This window comes from Dipodomys merriami, unplaced genomic scaffold (assembly GCF_024711535.1).
Source record: "Dipodomys merriami isolate MVZ:Mamm:240054 unplaced genomic scaffold, mDipMer1.0.p SCAF_5, whole genome shotgun sequence".
Lineage (NCBI taxonomy): Eukaryota > Metazoa > Chordata > Mammalia > Rodentia > Heteromyidae > Dipodomys > Dipodomys merriami.
Window position 1 is genome coordinate 18,166,475 of NW_027206068.1, and position 15,470 is coordinate 18,181,944.

Here is a 15,470-nt window from a genome sequence, read left to right on the forward strand (position 1 = left end):
CACCAGAAAAACGGAAGTGGCGCTGTAGCTCAAGTGGTAGAGCGCTCGCCTTGAGCTGAAGAGCTGAGGGACAGCGCCCAGGCCCAGAGTTCAAGCCCCACGACCGACAAAAAAAAAAAAAAAAAGCAGAAGCATTGAAAACAGTGTGGTGGTTTATACCTATCATCATAGCTACTCAGAAAGCTTAGACTGGGAAGATTGTAGTTCAAGGCCCGTTTAGGTAAAATGTTCATAGGTAAAAAGTTTGAGAGCCACCGTCCCCCTTCTCAAACAATAAAAAGCCGAGTGTAGGGAGGATCATGTAGAAAAATGAAAGAGCTGGTAACAGAAAAATAATAGCCAACTGGTGTCAGTCAAGTACAGTTAAGAAAATGATCAGCTAGGTGTGGCTCAAGCCTATAATCCTAACTCAGGAGGATGAGATTAAAGGATCACAGTTCAAAGCCAGCCAAGGCAGGAAAGTCTGTGAGACTCTTATCGCCAATTAACCACCAGAAAACCAGAAGCAGCACTGTGGCCCAAAATGGCAGAGTACTAGCCATGAATGGAAAAAGCTCAGGGACTAGGGACCAGGCCCTGAGTTAAAGCCCCATGATTAACAAAAACAACAAACAAAATCAAAATAAATGTACGCAAAAATACTTTTGAAGTTGATATAATGAGCCAAAGTACATATTTTAAAGAATGTTTTTGTTGATCGTGGGGCTTGAACTCTGGGCCTGGATGCTGTCCCTCAGCTCTTGAGCTCAAGACTAGTGCTCTACCACTAGCGCCATAGCACCACTTCAGTTTTCTGGTGTTTTATTGGAACTAAGAGTCTCACGTACTTTCCTCCCTGGGCTGTCTTTGAACTACAATCCTCAAATCTCAGTCTCCTGAGTAGCTAGGATTTCAGGCATAAGCCACTGGTACCTGGCCAGTTTTTAAATATTCTTAAAAATATATTTTCAAGCTGGGCATTGATGGCTCATGCCTGTAATCCTAGCTACTCAGGAGGCTAAGATCTGAGGATCATAGTTTGAAGCCAGCCCAAGCAGAAAAGTTCCCATGAGACTCTTATCTCCAATTAACTACTCAAAAACCATAAATGGTGCTGTGGTTCAAGTGATAGTGCACTAGCCTAAAGCACAAAGAGGCTCAGGGACAACACTCAGGCCCTGAGTCATTATTTTAATGACTTTTAGTATTTCCTTTTACTCTCAAAGTTGTTCTGAGTTAGGGATAAATTTAACATTTATATCTTCACAAATCAATCAGCTGAGCTGCCAAGGGACATAGACCGTCACCATAAATACTTTACTTCCTCTTTTTTTATTCTCACATTTTTATCTACTAAAATGAATACTATGTAATAGCTTAACAAGGATATCAGGTATTAAGGGATTTATCTATAAACTATTGCCAGTCACGGACAAGGTTAAGACTATCCCAGCTATGTGCCTAATGGTGATTTTAGGGGACTCTATCCAACTGTTGATTTGCTTTGTTTGTTTGATTGATTGATTGATTGATTTTTGTACCAGTCCTGAGGCTTGAACTCAGGGCCTGGGCACTGGCAGGAAAGACCATGAGACTCTTACCTCCAATTATCCACAAAAAGCTGGAAGTAAAGCTGTGGTAGAACACTATCCTTGTGGTAGAGCACTATCCTTGAGAATAAAAACTCAGGGACAGCCGGGCACTGGTGGCTCACGCCTGTAATCCTAGCTACTGAGGATACTGAGATCTGAGGATCATGGTTCAAAGCCAACCCAGGCAAGGAAAGTCAGTGAGACTCTTATATCCAATAAACCACTGGAAAACTGGAAGTGGCACTGTGGCTCAAACGGTAGAATCCTCGCCTTGAGCTGAAGAGCACAAGTACAGCACCCAAGCCCAGAATTCAAGCCCCATGACCGATCAAAAAAAAAAAAAAAAACCACAAAAAACTCAGTGATAGAGCTCCAGTCCAGAGTTCAAGCCCCAGGACAGACAGCAAAAAAAGAAAAAAAAGAAAAAAGAAAGAAAAAGAGAGTAAAGACCATTTTTACTGTTGGGGTGTACAAAAACAAAATGGATCATATTTCTTAGCCCCCTGACCAAGATCGTTCTAAATTGTTGTTATTTAATTGTATAATATTTAATAGAAAAAATCTAAATAAACCTAGTTGCCTTTTTTCCTATTTTTCTTTTTTTACATGATCAAGTGAAGACTTTTCATAAAAGACTGTGAAAATTAATCAAATCATGGAAGTTTTGAAAATAATATTTTTATTCCTTTCTCTCCTTTTCTCTCTCAGAAAGAAAAGAACTTGATCCTCTTTAGCTGTTAATTATGTTTCTGGAAACAGAGAAACCCTTAGGAATTCCTATTTGCTTTATTTTTAATCTACAAACCTCTCGGAGAACAATGGTGTACAGTTTCTAATTGCATTCCCTTTTTTCTCTTGCTCTCCCTCTTTTTTATGGTACTGAAATCTAGCCAAATATTCAACTATTCTAGAAAGTGAAAGACATAGGAGAAAGCAGCACAGAGATGGCCTTTGGTTTCATTTTATGAAGACATTTAATCTTAATCTAGAGAGACAAGACCTTTGTTGGTTTGATTTTTTTTTCTTTACTGGGAGAAGTTCTCCTGGAACAAAGTACAGGTTTTCAGACAAGCCAGTTTCTGTAAGCTTGCCGATAACAGCGCTCCTGTTTCTGTGCAGGTGCGATGGTACGTCAGGTGCATGTGTAGGGCTATAAAATACACAACCTTTGTAACCAGACACATCCAGGATACCCTTGCAACACAAGCACTGGCCAGTTCTGGTAAGCAAGCAAAATTTCCAGATTACTTCATCGGTCTTCAAGGTCTGTTCTATTCAAATGATCAGTTTTTGCTATTTAGCAGGAAGGCTCTCAGGAGAGGATGGGGAAAGGGAAATGAAACTTGTTTGTTTTTCTTCAGCTGCTGAACTGGCTTCATAGTTTTAGTCTCTCTTCATTGTAATGATAGCCGAATAAACTGGAGTTAACCAACAGTATCTCTTTAAAAATCCTTGCATGAGTACCACCAAGAGTTCTTCCTTGTATTATTTTAAAAGTTTCCTTATTCTGAAATATAAACTTTTAATACAATATTGAAGTACATGGCTTGATTAAGTTACTTTTGAAAAGTAAAATCCTCTCTTGTGATGAAAAATGCCAATTGATCAATATTTATAAAACCTAGTTGTGGACATCTGATTGCATTCTTTTTAAGTCCACCGAAAGCTGCTGTGGTTAGCTGTCTCCTACTGGGTCATCTGACCCTCAGCAAGGCATACTTTTACTACAGACATAACGTTGAACTAAACCAAGCAATGTACAACTTTTTTTTTTACTTCTAACAGATTATTATCAAGCAACGTAAAATAGCAAACCAGAATTTTTATTTTGAAGGGAGAGGATACTTGACAAAAGTAAACAAATAATTGAACTTAATAATAATTTGCCTCCCATTCAACACTAAGCTTGGCAGGCTTTTAAAATAGCAAAGTGATAAAATTATACTTTCTCTTTTTTATTGGAGATTCTTCTCCTCAAGCTTTTTTCCTGACCCTTTTTAAACCTCTTTTTATGTCTAAGATCCTTTGGATCCTCTTCTCGAGAAATATAACTAGAGGCTCAGAACATTATAGGATTTCAGAGCTTTATGAGCCTCTGATAACTGATTCCATAGAGCTTCTAGAAGCCTGTGGGACTCAGGTTACAACTATCCTCAACGGTGCCTCAGTCTCTCAGCAGTGAGATGCCCTTCTTTGTCCCGATTGGACTTTGTGACTCAGATACATCTCTTTTTCCTCCAGCTAAAACTCTATCATTTCCTGGCCCCCCCTCCTTTTTTGAGGGGGGGGGTCGTGGTGCTTGAACACTGGGCCTGCGTGCTATCCCTGAGCTCTTCAGAAGAAGGTGAGCTCTCTACCACTTGAGCCACAGCAGCACTTCTGGTTTTCTGGTGGTTAATTGGAGATAAAAGTCTCACAGATTTTCCTGCCTAGTCTGGGTTTGAACCATGATCCTCAGATCTCAGCCTCCTGAGTAGCTAGGATTACAGGTGTGAGCCACTGGCCCCCAGCTCTCTCTCTTTTAAATTAGTGTGTGTCAATTGCACAAAGGGGGTTCATTATATTTCCACACACTTATCTAATATACTTGGGTCACTTTTTTTTACACCTTACACCTCCCCCTCCTTAAAATCTACCCTTTCTTGATTCAGACTTTCAGGCACAGGAAGACTAGAAGTTAAAAGTACAAGATGACACTCTGGCATGTCTCATAGTTTAGTAAGTTATGGGAACTTAAACTGAAACCCTTATCAAACTCTATGGTTACTGCTTAACAAGGTTTTGGTTGTTTTATTTTTTTTACTGCCTGAGATAAAGGAAATAATAAATGCTTGATTTATTGTTCTGAAATGCAAATTTTTAATGTAATTTTGAAGTACATGGCTTGATTAAGTTACTTTTGAAAAGTAAAACCCTTCCTCCCTGACAAAAAAAAAAAAGCCAATTGGCCAGTGTTTATAAAGCCTAATTGTGGGGCTGGGAAGGTGGCTCAGTAGTAGAGTGCTTGCTTCACAGGCATGAGGCCCTGGGTTCCATTCCTCAGTACCACATAAACAGAAAAAGTGGCACTGTGGCTCAAGTGGTAAAGTGCTAGCCTTGAGCTGAATTGCTGGACAGCAACCAGTCCCAGAGTTCAAGCCCCATGACAGACAAAAAAAAAAAAACCCACCTCAAAACAAATAATTGTGGACATTTGGTTATATTCTTTTTAAGTCCACTGAGAGCTTCTATTGTCAGCTGTCCCCTGCTATGGCCACCTGACCCTCAGCAAGATGAGAGGCAATGAGTAAGGCTAACCTAGCATGACAAATCTTTACAAACCAAAGCAAATCACGGTTTATTAATCTTTCAATTTTCCATGATACTTAATGCAATTAAGTACACCAACTTTCATGTTTGAGTAGAAACAGTAAACAATCATTCACTATATTTCTCTTCCTTTGTTACTATTTTTCTCTTTTGTGTGCTGGCACTAGGGCTTAAACTCTGGGCCTGACATTCTCCCTTACCTTTTTGAATCAAGAATGGCATTCTACCACTTGAGTCACATATCGACTTCCAACTTTTTGCTAGTTATTTGGAGATAAGAGTCTCTTGGATTTGTCTTCCCAAGCTGGCTATCAACCGGGATCCTCAGATCTCAGCTTCTTGAATAGTTAGGATTACAGGTATGAGTCACCAATGTCAAGCTTGGCTAGATAATTTAATTATTTTGGTGGAGAATTCATTACAAAATAGCAGAAGTCAAAAAGAAAAAAAATACTTTAGAAAACCTTTAAATCTAAAAGACATATGCACAATTATTTTTACTCTTGTGTGTGCATATACATATATGTATATATGATTGATTGACTGATTTATAGCAATATGCTTTTACTTGGTTTTACTTGAGCTGAGTTATCACTGAAAGAGCAACAGGCTAGGTGAGAATGGCCTGTGAGAAAGGGTATTAATGACAAGAGTCATCTGTATTCTACTTTACCTCTGATCTTTTTCAAGCAGTGTTTGCTCATGCACAATCTTACTTTCTTGTAGAGTTCAAATGTTTTGGGCTCAGAAGAATGCAAGGACAATTTTTTTGTGTGTTAGTTTTCATCTTGCTATTTATTGCATGCTTCAGCTTAGCTAGGACTAACAAATAGGATGCTATTTGAATCCCATTATGGAACTGAATAGTATGGCTCACACACAGCATCCTGTGCAGGATACTATTCTCTTTCAATGTCATCATAATATTCTGCCCACTGAACCTTCTTGAAACTGACAAAATTCTTGAAAGCTCTAGGTGGTGATTATCCTCTGTACAATCAAAGAGCCATCAATTAGTATGTTTTGTCCAACTCTTAGTAAATGTCTTAATGTTCTGAACCAATCTACTAGGTTCTGAAAACAATTTTTTGCCATCCAGTTGCTTCTGAGGGGTTTTCTAGAAGACAGGATGCTACACTCAACTTTGACCCTCTGCCTCTTACACGTCACAGTGTCTTCCAACCTTGCTATTGCAATCAAAAAGGCAAAAAGACCTCCTCAGACGCTTTCCAGAGGTAAGACAATCTCCTTTGATTTTCTAATTCCAGTCATTTGGATTTTTAAAAACTATATAGTATCTACACCCATAGTCTAGTCAGAAAGCAAATAATTAACTGAAAGATGCTTGCTATATATGATTTCAAAGCTTTTATTTCTAGCTTCTAGCTTTTTTGGTGGTTACTTGGAGTCTCCCAGACTTTCCTGCCCAGATGGCTTTGAACTGCAGTCCTCAGATCTCAGCCTCCTGAATAGCTAGGATTACAGGCATGAACTGCTGGCACTCAGTTGTCAAATAAACCTAATCTAAAAAGAAAAGAAAGGAAAAGAAAAGGCCAAAACAATGAAATAGAAGGGAGTCATTATTTTAAACAGTGATCAAATTAACTTTCAGAACAAGAACAATTTAAGAAGGAAGGGGGATAGGGCAGGGGAGGAGGAGAAAAGAGGAGGTAGAAGAGGGGGAAGGAAAGAAAGTGAGAAAGAGGGGGAGGGCGGGGGAGGAGAAGAGAGGGGGAAGAAAGTAATGATTTACTTCATCTTTGTCAAAATAGTGAAGAACTGGTAGGATGTCTATAGCCCCTTATTTATTTGGTTACTCTCTTCCTTACTTGGTTACTCACTGTACCAGTATAGGTGCTTGAACTCTCTAGTGATCACAAAGCTTTTTACTCATGGCTGAGCTCTGCTCTGTGACTTGGACCATACCTCAAGTTCTGGCTTTTGCTGGTTAATTGATTTGATTTGTCTGCCTGGGACTGCTTTGAATCTTGACTCTCAGATCTCAATGTCCTCAGTAGCTAGGATTATAAGCATGAGCCACTGGCACTCAGCCTAGTCCTCTATTAAGGCAAGAAAATAACTTGGATTTTTTTGTATACAAGGATACCTAGAAAATTGTACGTTACTCAACTCCTGAAATTTTAGGTAACCAAGTCCTTGCTATGATTTGAAAAGCAATTTCAGTGTTTTTAAACATTGTAATCTAGATTTATCATTGTTGACAGGTTTTAAATGTTTATATTTTTGTACTTACTGTCTTACTTCATTTAAGAAACAAATGTATCTTCATATGTTAAAAATTATTCTTTTTTGGGGGCTTGAACTCTGCGTTTGGGCGCTATCCTTGCACTCTTCAGCTCAAGGCAAGCACTCTACCATTTGAGGCACATTGCCACTTCTGGTTTTCTAGTGGTTTATTGGAGATAAGAGTCTCATGGACTTTCCTGCCCGGGCTGGCTTTGAACCGCGATCCTCAAATCTCAGCCTCCTCAGTAGCTAGGATTACAGGCATGAGCCACCGGCGCCCAGCTAAAAATTATACTTTAAAATTCTCAAAATTGACTACTATATCTCCAGATAACAGAAATAAGACCACAATTATTTATCCCTACATGGCTAATTCAAAATAATGAGTATAACCAGAAAGTTCTCAACTGCTGTTTGGAACTGTAATGTGAATGGAGCCAAAAAACAAAAACAGAAAACTAAAGCACAATTCAAATTCTAAAACACTGACTTACCTTCTAATTTATTTATTTATTCATAGAGGTGTCGTGTATCAATAAATGACCATCATTTACTTAGGTTTATTAATTCACCTTTAGTTTATTGATTACACAAACTGCATGTCTAAAAAATATGTATTTTTTCCAGAAGAAATAATTAAAAGATTTAATACTTTCCCAGACAGAACTTGTCATATAGCTTTCATTATAAGAACAATAACTATAAAAACAATGAGCTTAATAACTTTAAAACAGCCAGAGGCGGGTGGCTCACGCCTGTAATCTGAACTACTCAGGAGGCTGAGACCTGTGGATTGCAGTTCAAAGTCAGCCCAGGTGGGAAAGTCTATGAGACTCTTATTCCCCATTAGCCACCTGAAAACCGGAACTGACACTGTGGCTTAAGTGGTAGAGCACTAGGCTTTAGCTGAAGAGCTCAGGGACAGTGCCCAAGCCCAGAGTTCAAGCTCCATAACCAACAAAAATAAATAAATACATAACCTTAAAACACCAAAAACTAGGGCTGGGAAGGTGGCTCAGTGGTAGAGCACTTGCCTTGCATGCCTGAGGCCCTGGGTTCGATTCCTCAGCACCACATAAACAAAAGAAAAAAGCTGGAAGTGGTGCTGTGGCTCAAGTGGTAGAGCACTAGCCTTGAGCTGAAGAGCTGAGGGACAGCGCCCAGGCCAGAGTTCAGGCCCCACAACCAGACCCAAAAATAAAAAATAAAAAAATAAAAAAACACACCAAAAACTAAAGTAGTCATTGTCCTAAAAGCCTTCCACTATTTAGCTAAACAACTATAGTTTAGAATAGTACAGATGCTATAGAATCTAAAGGCATCAGCACTCTGCGTGCCTGCATTTAATGGTGATACTGGGGTAAGGACAATAGCTAATAAATACAGGGTTTTCCTTGAGGTGACAAAATGACCTGGAATTGATTTCGCAGTGTGAGATGTTTGTGCAGTGTGAGAATATAACAAAAATAATCCACACTTCCAAAGGGTGATTGGTATCAGTATGTAAAAATTATATTTTTTAAAATGTGTTGCCAAAGAACAAATTAAAAAATACCAAACAATATGGAATGATCTTCTGCTTGCCTCATAATTTTGCCTCATGACTTCTGGCTATTAATTATCCCTGATATCAAAATCAGACACTGCAGCCTGGTAATGTCAGAAACACAGATGAAAATCTGGGCCAAAATTAGCCCCTTAAATACTTCTACTTTTACATTAGTCCAATTTTTTTCATGGATGGTTTGAGGCAGTTCCTGAAAATAATTCACAATATTTCTGGATATTTAATGCATTCTTTACAGTGTCTTACTCTTTCATCTCAAAAATACATCCCCAACTGCTCACATCTCTTCTTTTTAGGCTAATTGGTTCTTGCTATTCAACATGTTCTATTTCCCTCTGCTCCAGTCTCGTAGATGTTTCTAATAAAGACCTGTGTTTAATTGTGTTTTCAGTAATGGAATTCCTACATCAGAGTTTTTTTGTCAAGCTAAAACTCAGAGGAAAACTTGGCAGTCCTTTTTCCCACAATGTGCTGGGCCTAAGAAAAGGTCAGCATGTCTCTGTGCTTACCATACAAAGGGCACTTGGGAATACTGCCCAAAGGATTCCTAGTAGTTTTACAAAGTAGACAAAGATTAACTGTTACTTTCTGCAGATTCTGAGAAGCACAACTTTTGCATGAACCAAAGATGTCCTTTCAGCCACCATAGCAGCATTATTAAGTACTTACTGCATTCAAGGTCATGTTTGAAACAGGCTCAAATCCACACTGTAACATAGACGTGTACTACCCCTTCATATCCCATTATAGTTGAGGATTCCTTACTCTATATGTCAACTAGAAGCTTGGTACTTCTGTAAACTTTTGTATATTTCAAAGCTTTGCTGTAGACCTGCATTCATGCACTGATTTTTTTTCCTTCTTATTTCAGGATGGGGAGATGACATTACTTGGGTACAAACTTATGAAGAAGGTCTCTTTCACGCTAAAAAAAGGTAAAATGCCTCTCCATTAATTTAACAAACTATGCAGTTGTCTCATAGAAAATCCAAAACGTGAAAATATTGCATCCAGTAGCAGCAGAAGGCACATGTTTCTTAACTGCACATGGAACATTCTCCAGAATAAATCAGATGTTAGGGCATAAAACAAGCCTACACAAATTTAAGAAGAAAATCATATCAAATTTATTTTCCAATGATAGCAATATAAAACTAGCAAGAAACAAGGATTCCAGAAAGTCCCAAAATGAACAATATGTTCCTAAACAACCAATGGGCCAAAGAAAAAAATAAAAGGGAAAATTAAAACTACATTAAGACAAATGAAAGTGGAAATTTAACATGCTAAAATTTATAGGATGCAACAAAAGCAGTTCTAAGAGGGAAGTTTATAATAATAAATGAGGAAAATCTCAAATAAACAATCTAATATGTCTCAAATAATTGAAAAAACAAGTACAAGCTAAGTCCAAAGTTAGTAGTAAGAAGTAAAAATAAAAGCTCAGAGCAGACCTAAGTTAAAAGGCAACTGGAGAATCTAGACATCAGCAAATATATGAACTGGATTTGAAATAGATGGTCAAAATCAACCAACCTGGCTGACAAGCTAAGAAAAAGAGAATAGAGTCAAATAAATAAAATCAGAAATAATTTTAAAAAACATTGATGTTACAAATATACAAAGAGCCTATTATGTAAGTTATATTCAACACATTCAAAAACATATATTTAAAACATACCAAGATTAAAGAAACAGAAAATTTAAACAAACCAATGAATAAAGCAATTTTATACATAAGCTTAAAAATCTACAATTATAAAGTCTAGAATCTGTTATGAATACTCCTAAACTTTAAAGAATCGATGCATTATCAAGTTCTTCAAAAAATGAAATAAAAGAGAGATAATATTTCTAAAGTCACTGACTGAGGTCAGAATTATCCTCATACAAAATCGTACACAAATGGTACAAAAACTCCCAGCCAATGTCATTAAGGAAAAGCAAAAGGAAAAAGTCAGACAATTTGGAAACAGAAGTTAAGCAGTTCTGTCTGCTTATGGCAGAATAAAAACCTAAAAGGCTCCACAAAAACACTAACAGAACTAACATATGAATTCAGTAATGTATATAATCAGGATACAATAGCAATATATAAATTTTAGCAGTGCTTCCATATCTCAAAAACCAAGCCATGGTGATGCATGCCTGGAATCCCAGATGTGCTGGAAGGTAGAGGATCTAGGTCCAAGGCCAAACCAACGCAAAAATCATGAGATAGAAAACAGAAAATAAAGCAAAGGGAGATGTAGTTTTAGTTGTACTGCAACTTACCTACCAAGCACAAAGCAACCTACTTCTGCCAAAAGAGAAAACAAAACAATAGCCACAAAAACGTTTCCAATGTTAAAATCCAGATGTCCCTGAAAAAAAATATAAGGAACTCCTATTTAGGTTGCTTGCAAGTTGTAATTTGGCACAGAATGAGTGGGTATGAAGATATTTGAATATTACTTGCCTTTTTGTAAAAGCTAGAATAAAAATCAAAGTATTGAGCAGTATTTGACTCTTGTGAAATTCATTGGAAATTAACATTTTGTTCTTAACATCCCTTCATCTCTGAAGATGTTATTTTTATTTACCTATTTATGTGCACTTTCATATACAAATGAATCATCTGCTAAGCTTGTTAAACAATGGTTCCTAGGCAACATTCTGATGATTGATTAGATTGGGTGGAACCTATGAATTTATATTTCTAATATGCCCTTTGTGATATTCATCAGGTGAATTGTGAAGCCCTACTTAGAACTGTTGTAGACAAATGGTTAAGACATGTAAGCAGATGTTTAAGTCTTGTTGAAAGGATGCAAAGATTGTGTTTAAATTCCCTTATATGGTTTGACTAATGTCAATCACTTTACTAAATTCCACACTTTTTTTCTTAGTAACAAACCACTGATGGTTATTCACCACTTGGAGGACTGTCAATATTGCCAAGGTAATTTTAGTTCCTAAGACCTGTGTGTGTGTGTGTGTGTGTGTGTGTGTGTGTGTGTGTGTAAGACCTGTGTGTGTGTGTGTGTGTGTGTGTGTGTGTGTAGAAAGAGTGGGGCTGGCAAGAGGAATTGAGGCACTCAGCAAATCCATTAAAAGAAAGGTAACTGTCAGAGTACCACTTTCTTACGAAGATCCATAAAGATTACCAAGGTAGTTAGTGATCTATTAAATAATTTATTTCGGCTGGGATGTAGCTCAGTGGCAAAGTGCTTGCCTGGTAGGTGCAACACTTCAGGTTCAATCCCCATTACCAAAAAATAAATAAATGTTTATTTTTTCTATGCCAATTGGTATGTGATATTCCTCTTCTAAAGACAGTGCAGAGGAAGAAAGGCAAGGAGGGAGGAAGGGAGGGAGGGAGGGAGGGAGGAAGGAAGGAAGGAAGGAAGGAAGGAAGGAAGGAAGGAAGGAAGGAAGGAAGGAAGGAAGGAAGGAAGGAAGGAAGGAAGGAAGGAAGGAAGGGAGAGAAAAGGAAGGAGAAAAGGAGGGAGAAAAGGAGGGGAAAAAAGAAAGAGAGGAACAATTGAGAAAGTTTGCTGAAGGAGCTGCTTTAATCAGTGAATCCAAGAACTACATGAACTTATAAAACTTAAGAGTTCCTTAATGTGATGATCCCCTGATGCCTCCTGGACAGACCGTGTCACTCCTTGCTCTCCAACCAGGGACTAAATGACAAGGAGGACCAAAGAATTTCCTGAACCCAAGTAATTCACGCAAACAATGTAAACCGTTAGCCGTATTTTTCTATGATACATTGAAGATGTCTTGCTTCCTAAAACTAGCATTTGGGTTACCCCTACAGCACTAAAAAAAGTATTTGCCCAAAATGAAGAAATTCAAGAAATGGCTCAGAATGATTTCATCATGCTGAATCTTGTGGTATGTGAACGTTTAATATTTTCTTAATATCATAATTTAATGGAAATTTTGACCAATCTCTTTTCCACAAGCCATATTGCTAAGCATTATTTGATACAGATTATTACACAGAGCTGGAAGAGTTTAGGATGTACTGAAAATTCAATTTGCAGGAAATATTTTATATTAAATGTCAAAATGATCCAATTCGTAACACTCATTTCTTTCTTCTGTTAGCATGAGACCACTGATAAGAACTTGTCACCGGATGGGCAGTATGTGCCTAGAATCATGTTTGTTGGTATGTGTGTGAACTCATGTGTCACTTTACAAAGTCAGTAGGAATCTTAGCCATCTTGCTTTCATGCACTTTCAAATGCTAGTTTAAGGTTATTATTCTTTTTAAAGAGAAGACAGTTTGAAGTTACTGTTCACTAGTTAGTTCTATATCCAAATACACTGTATCTATTATTTATAAATTTTAAGCATTTTAAAAGCAATTTATGCTGCTAAGCAAATATCAAAATATTCTTTTAGCAGTGTACCAAGCCAGATTAATTCAACTTAGTTGAATCAACAGATTAATTGAACATAAATTTACATGTATGAAAACTATAAATTTGGTTAGCATGCTCAAGAATAATTCCTCAGAGGCTATTTGGGACCTCTAGAATAGAGAGAAAGACAGAGTTATTCTCAGTGGCATGAAGTCCCAGCCTGGCACTGAAGGCTCACACCTATAATCCTAGCTACTCAGGAAGCTGAGATCTGGAGGATCTCAGTTCAAAGCAGATCCAAGCAGAAAAATCCACTGAAATTCCATTTCTGATTAACCAGCAAAATGCTAGATTGAAGTCATGGCTCAAGTGGTAAAGCACCAGCTGAGCAAGTAAAACAAATGAGTTTGCAAGGTTCTGAGTTTGAATCCTGATACAGAGAGAGAGAGAGAGAGAGAGAGAGAGAGAGAGAGAGAGAGAGAGAGAGAGAGAGAGAGAGAGAGAGAGAGAGAGAGAGAAGGAGGGAAGGAAGGAAGGAAGGAAGGAAGGAAGGAAGGAAGGAAGGAAGGAAGGAAGTCATTTAGCTACTCCAAAGGCTGTATATACTTTTAGTGGATGTGGACAGATCAGGTTTACACAGCATTATTACCAAATTTTTCTATCTATCTATCTATCTATCTATCTATCTATCTATCTATCTATCTATCTATCTATCTATCTATCTGTCTGTCTGTCTGTCTATATTCTCCCTCTCTCCTCTCTCTCTCTCTCTCTCTCTTCTCTCTCTCTCTCTCTCTCTCTCTCTCTCTCTCTCTCTCTCGATCTATAAGGATCACTCATTTATTAGTGAGTAAAGAGGTCTCTTAGGAATTGTCTGTTTTCCTTTCAGACCCTTCTCTCACAGTCAGAGCTGATATAACTGGAAGATATTCTAATAGACTGTACACATATGAACCTCAAGATGTGCCTGTATGTAAGTATTCATAAATTACCTTGGACAGTGGCACAAGCTGGCCCCTGACTATTAAAAGGGCCAACGATGACAACATCATTGCTACCCACAATCCACAAACGCTAGGGCTTCTGATATGCTAAATGTAAACTCCTAGCTGCCAGAGTCAGCTCTGCTTTCACAGGAATATCTGAAAGTTCTTAAGATCACTAAATTCTGAGATCACTGAAAACACTTTCACACACATTAAAATGAGATAGACCTTGAGAAGCCATTCTCCTCATATCAGAAATCCCATGTTATTTCCTCCAGTGTTAATGAAATATTTACTCTGTCCCTAACATCTGTAAGTAGGCCATTATTAATGATATTTAAAAGGACAATGCCTCTTGACTCCAGCAATGCTAGATCAGTTTAATAACTGATTAAAAAGAAAATGATACTCCCTCAAAGCTCTTCCAATACAGTTGCTCATATTAAAAAAAAAATTGATAGCTGGGTGCTGGTGGCTCACGCCTGTAATCCTTGCAAGTCAGGAGACTGAGATCTGAGGATCATGGATCAATGCCACCCTGGGCAGGAAAGTCCATGAGACTCTTATCTCCAATAAACCACCAGAAAGAAGTGGCACTGTGGCTCAAGTGGTAGAGTACTAGCCTTGGGCTGAAGAGTTGAGGGACAGCCCCCAAGCCCAGAGTTCAAGCCCCACGACTGACAGGAGAAAAAAAAAAACAGGTGCTCAGCCTGCTGACTGATGTAAGTCCTAAGTTTACACTGGTTGGAGCATTGATTGAATCTATTCATTTATGAGGGCCTATTTCAGATCCCATAGTTATTGATCCTTTCATTCCTAATAGCACAATTCGTGTTTACTGTGATTTCAGTGATAGAAAACATGAAGAGAGCCTTAAGACTTATCCAATCCGAGCTGTAAGGGATGGTGGAAAAGGCACCTGCAATCTAGGAGGTGAAGGATCATGAAGATAACCTCTGGATCACTGACAAATATCTAATATGAATAGATATGGCTTTTGTAACATTACATTATTTTGATGTTTCAGTGTGCTTAAAATTGTTTTATGGAAATAAAGTATCTCAATATATATTGAAACCTAAACATGAAAATGTAGTTTAGTTTCTGCTTGTATCAGTATCAAAGAAAGCTTTTCTCCAGCCAAGAGTTATAGAGACTAAAGGATCCAAATAAGAAGTGCCTGCTCAGGTTGCTTCTGTGTTCTCCTTTCTTATTCACTCGATCAGTTCCTCTCATTTTAATTCTGCCTTCTCCACTGTGTGAAACCTGCCAGTGTCAGTGATGAATGATTCCCACACTACCAAAACACAGAGATGTATTTATGTCTACTTCTTATGAGAACTTTGAGCAGCATGTTCCAGAGTTAATCACCTTCTTCCTTTAAATTAAGACAGACATTTAAAACCTAACTGCGGTATACTGAAAGTATATTTTA

At 37.9% G+C, this 15,470-nt stretch overlaps 1 protein-coding gene across 4 annotated transcripts; it reads left to right on the forward strand.

The window, feature by feature from the left end:
• The first annotated feature begins 2,764 nt into the window (after positions 1-2,764).
• Agr3 (anterior gradient 3, protein disulphide isomerase family member) lies at positions 2,765-15,061 on the forward strand. 4 transcript variants are annotated; one of them, XM_069997249.1, is made up of 8 exons: positions 2,765-2,793; positions 5,980-6,115; positions 9,566-9,629; positions 11,583-11,635; positions 12,497-12,573; positions 12,790-12,853; positions 13,939-14,022; positions 14,886-15,061. In XM_069997249.1, exons 2-8 carry the CDS (start codon positions 6,010-6,012, stop codon positions 14,933-14,935), a joined length of 498 nt encoding a protein of 165 aa, XP_069853350.1. In that variant the 5' UTR covers positions 2,765-2,793; positions 5,980-6,009; the 3' UTR covers positions 14,936-15,061. The 4 variants fall into 4 exon arrangements, with proteins under 4 accessions (XP_069853350.1, XP_069853351.1, XP_069853352.1 ...); XM_069997250.1 differs by lacking the exon at positions 2,765-2,793 and adding an exon at positions 2,810-2,835 and having other exon boundaries at positions 5,952-6,115; XM_069997251.1 differs by lacking the exon at positions 2,765-2,793 and adding an exon at positions 2,828-2,835.
• Positions 15,062-15,470: the final 409 nt, after the last annotated feature.

Coding starts and splice junctions, on each gene's coding strand:
- Agr3 (XM_069997249.1), top strand. CDS start 6,010: ATGCTACACTCAACTTTGACCCTCTGCCTCTTACACGTCACAGTGTCT. Junction 12,574..12,789: donor TCATCATGCTGAATCTTGTG/GTATGTGAACGT, acceptor TTCTTCTGTTAG/CATGAGACCACTGATAAGAA. Junction 12,854..13,938: donor GCCTAGAATCATGTTTGTTG/GTATGTGTGTGA, acceptor TTTTCCTTTCAG/ACCCTTCTCTCACAGTCAGA.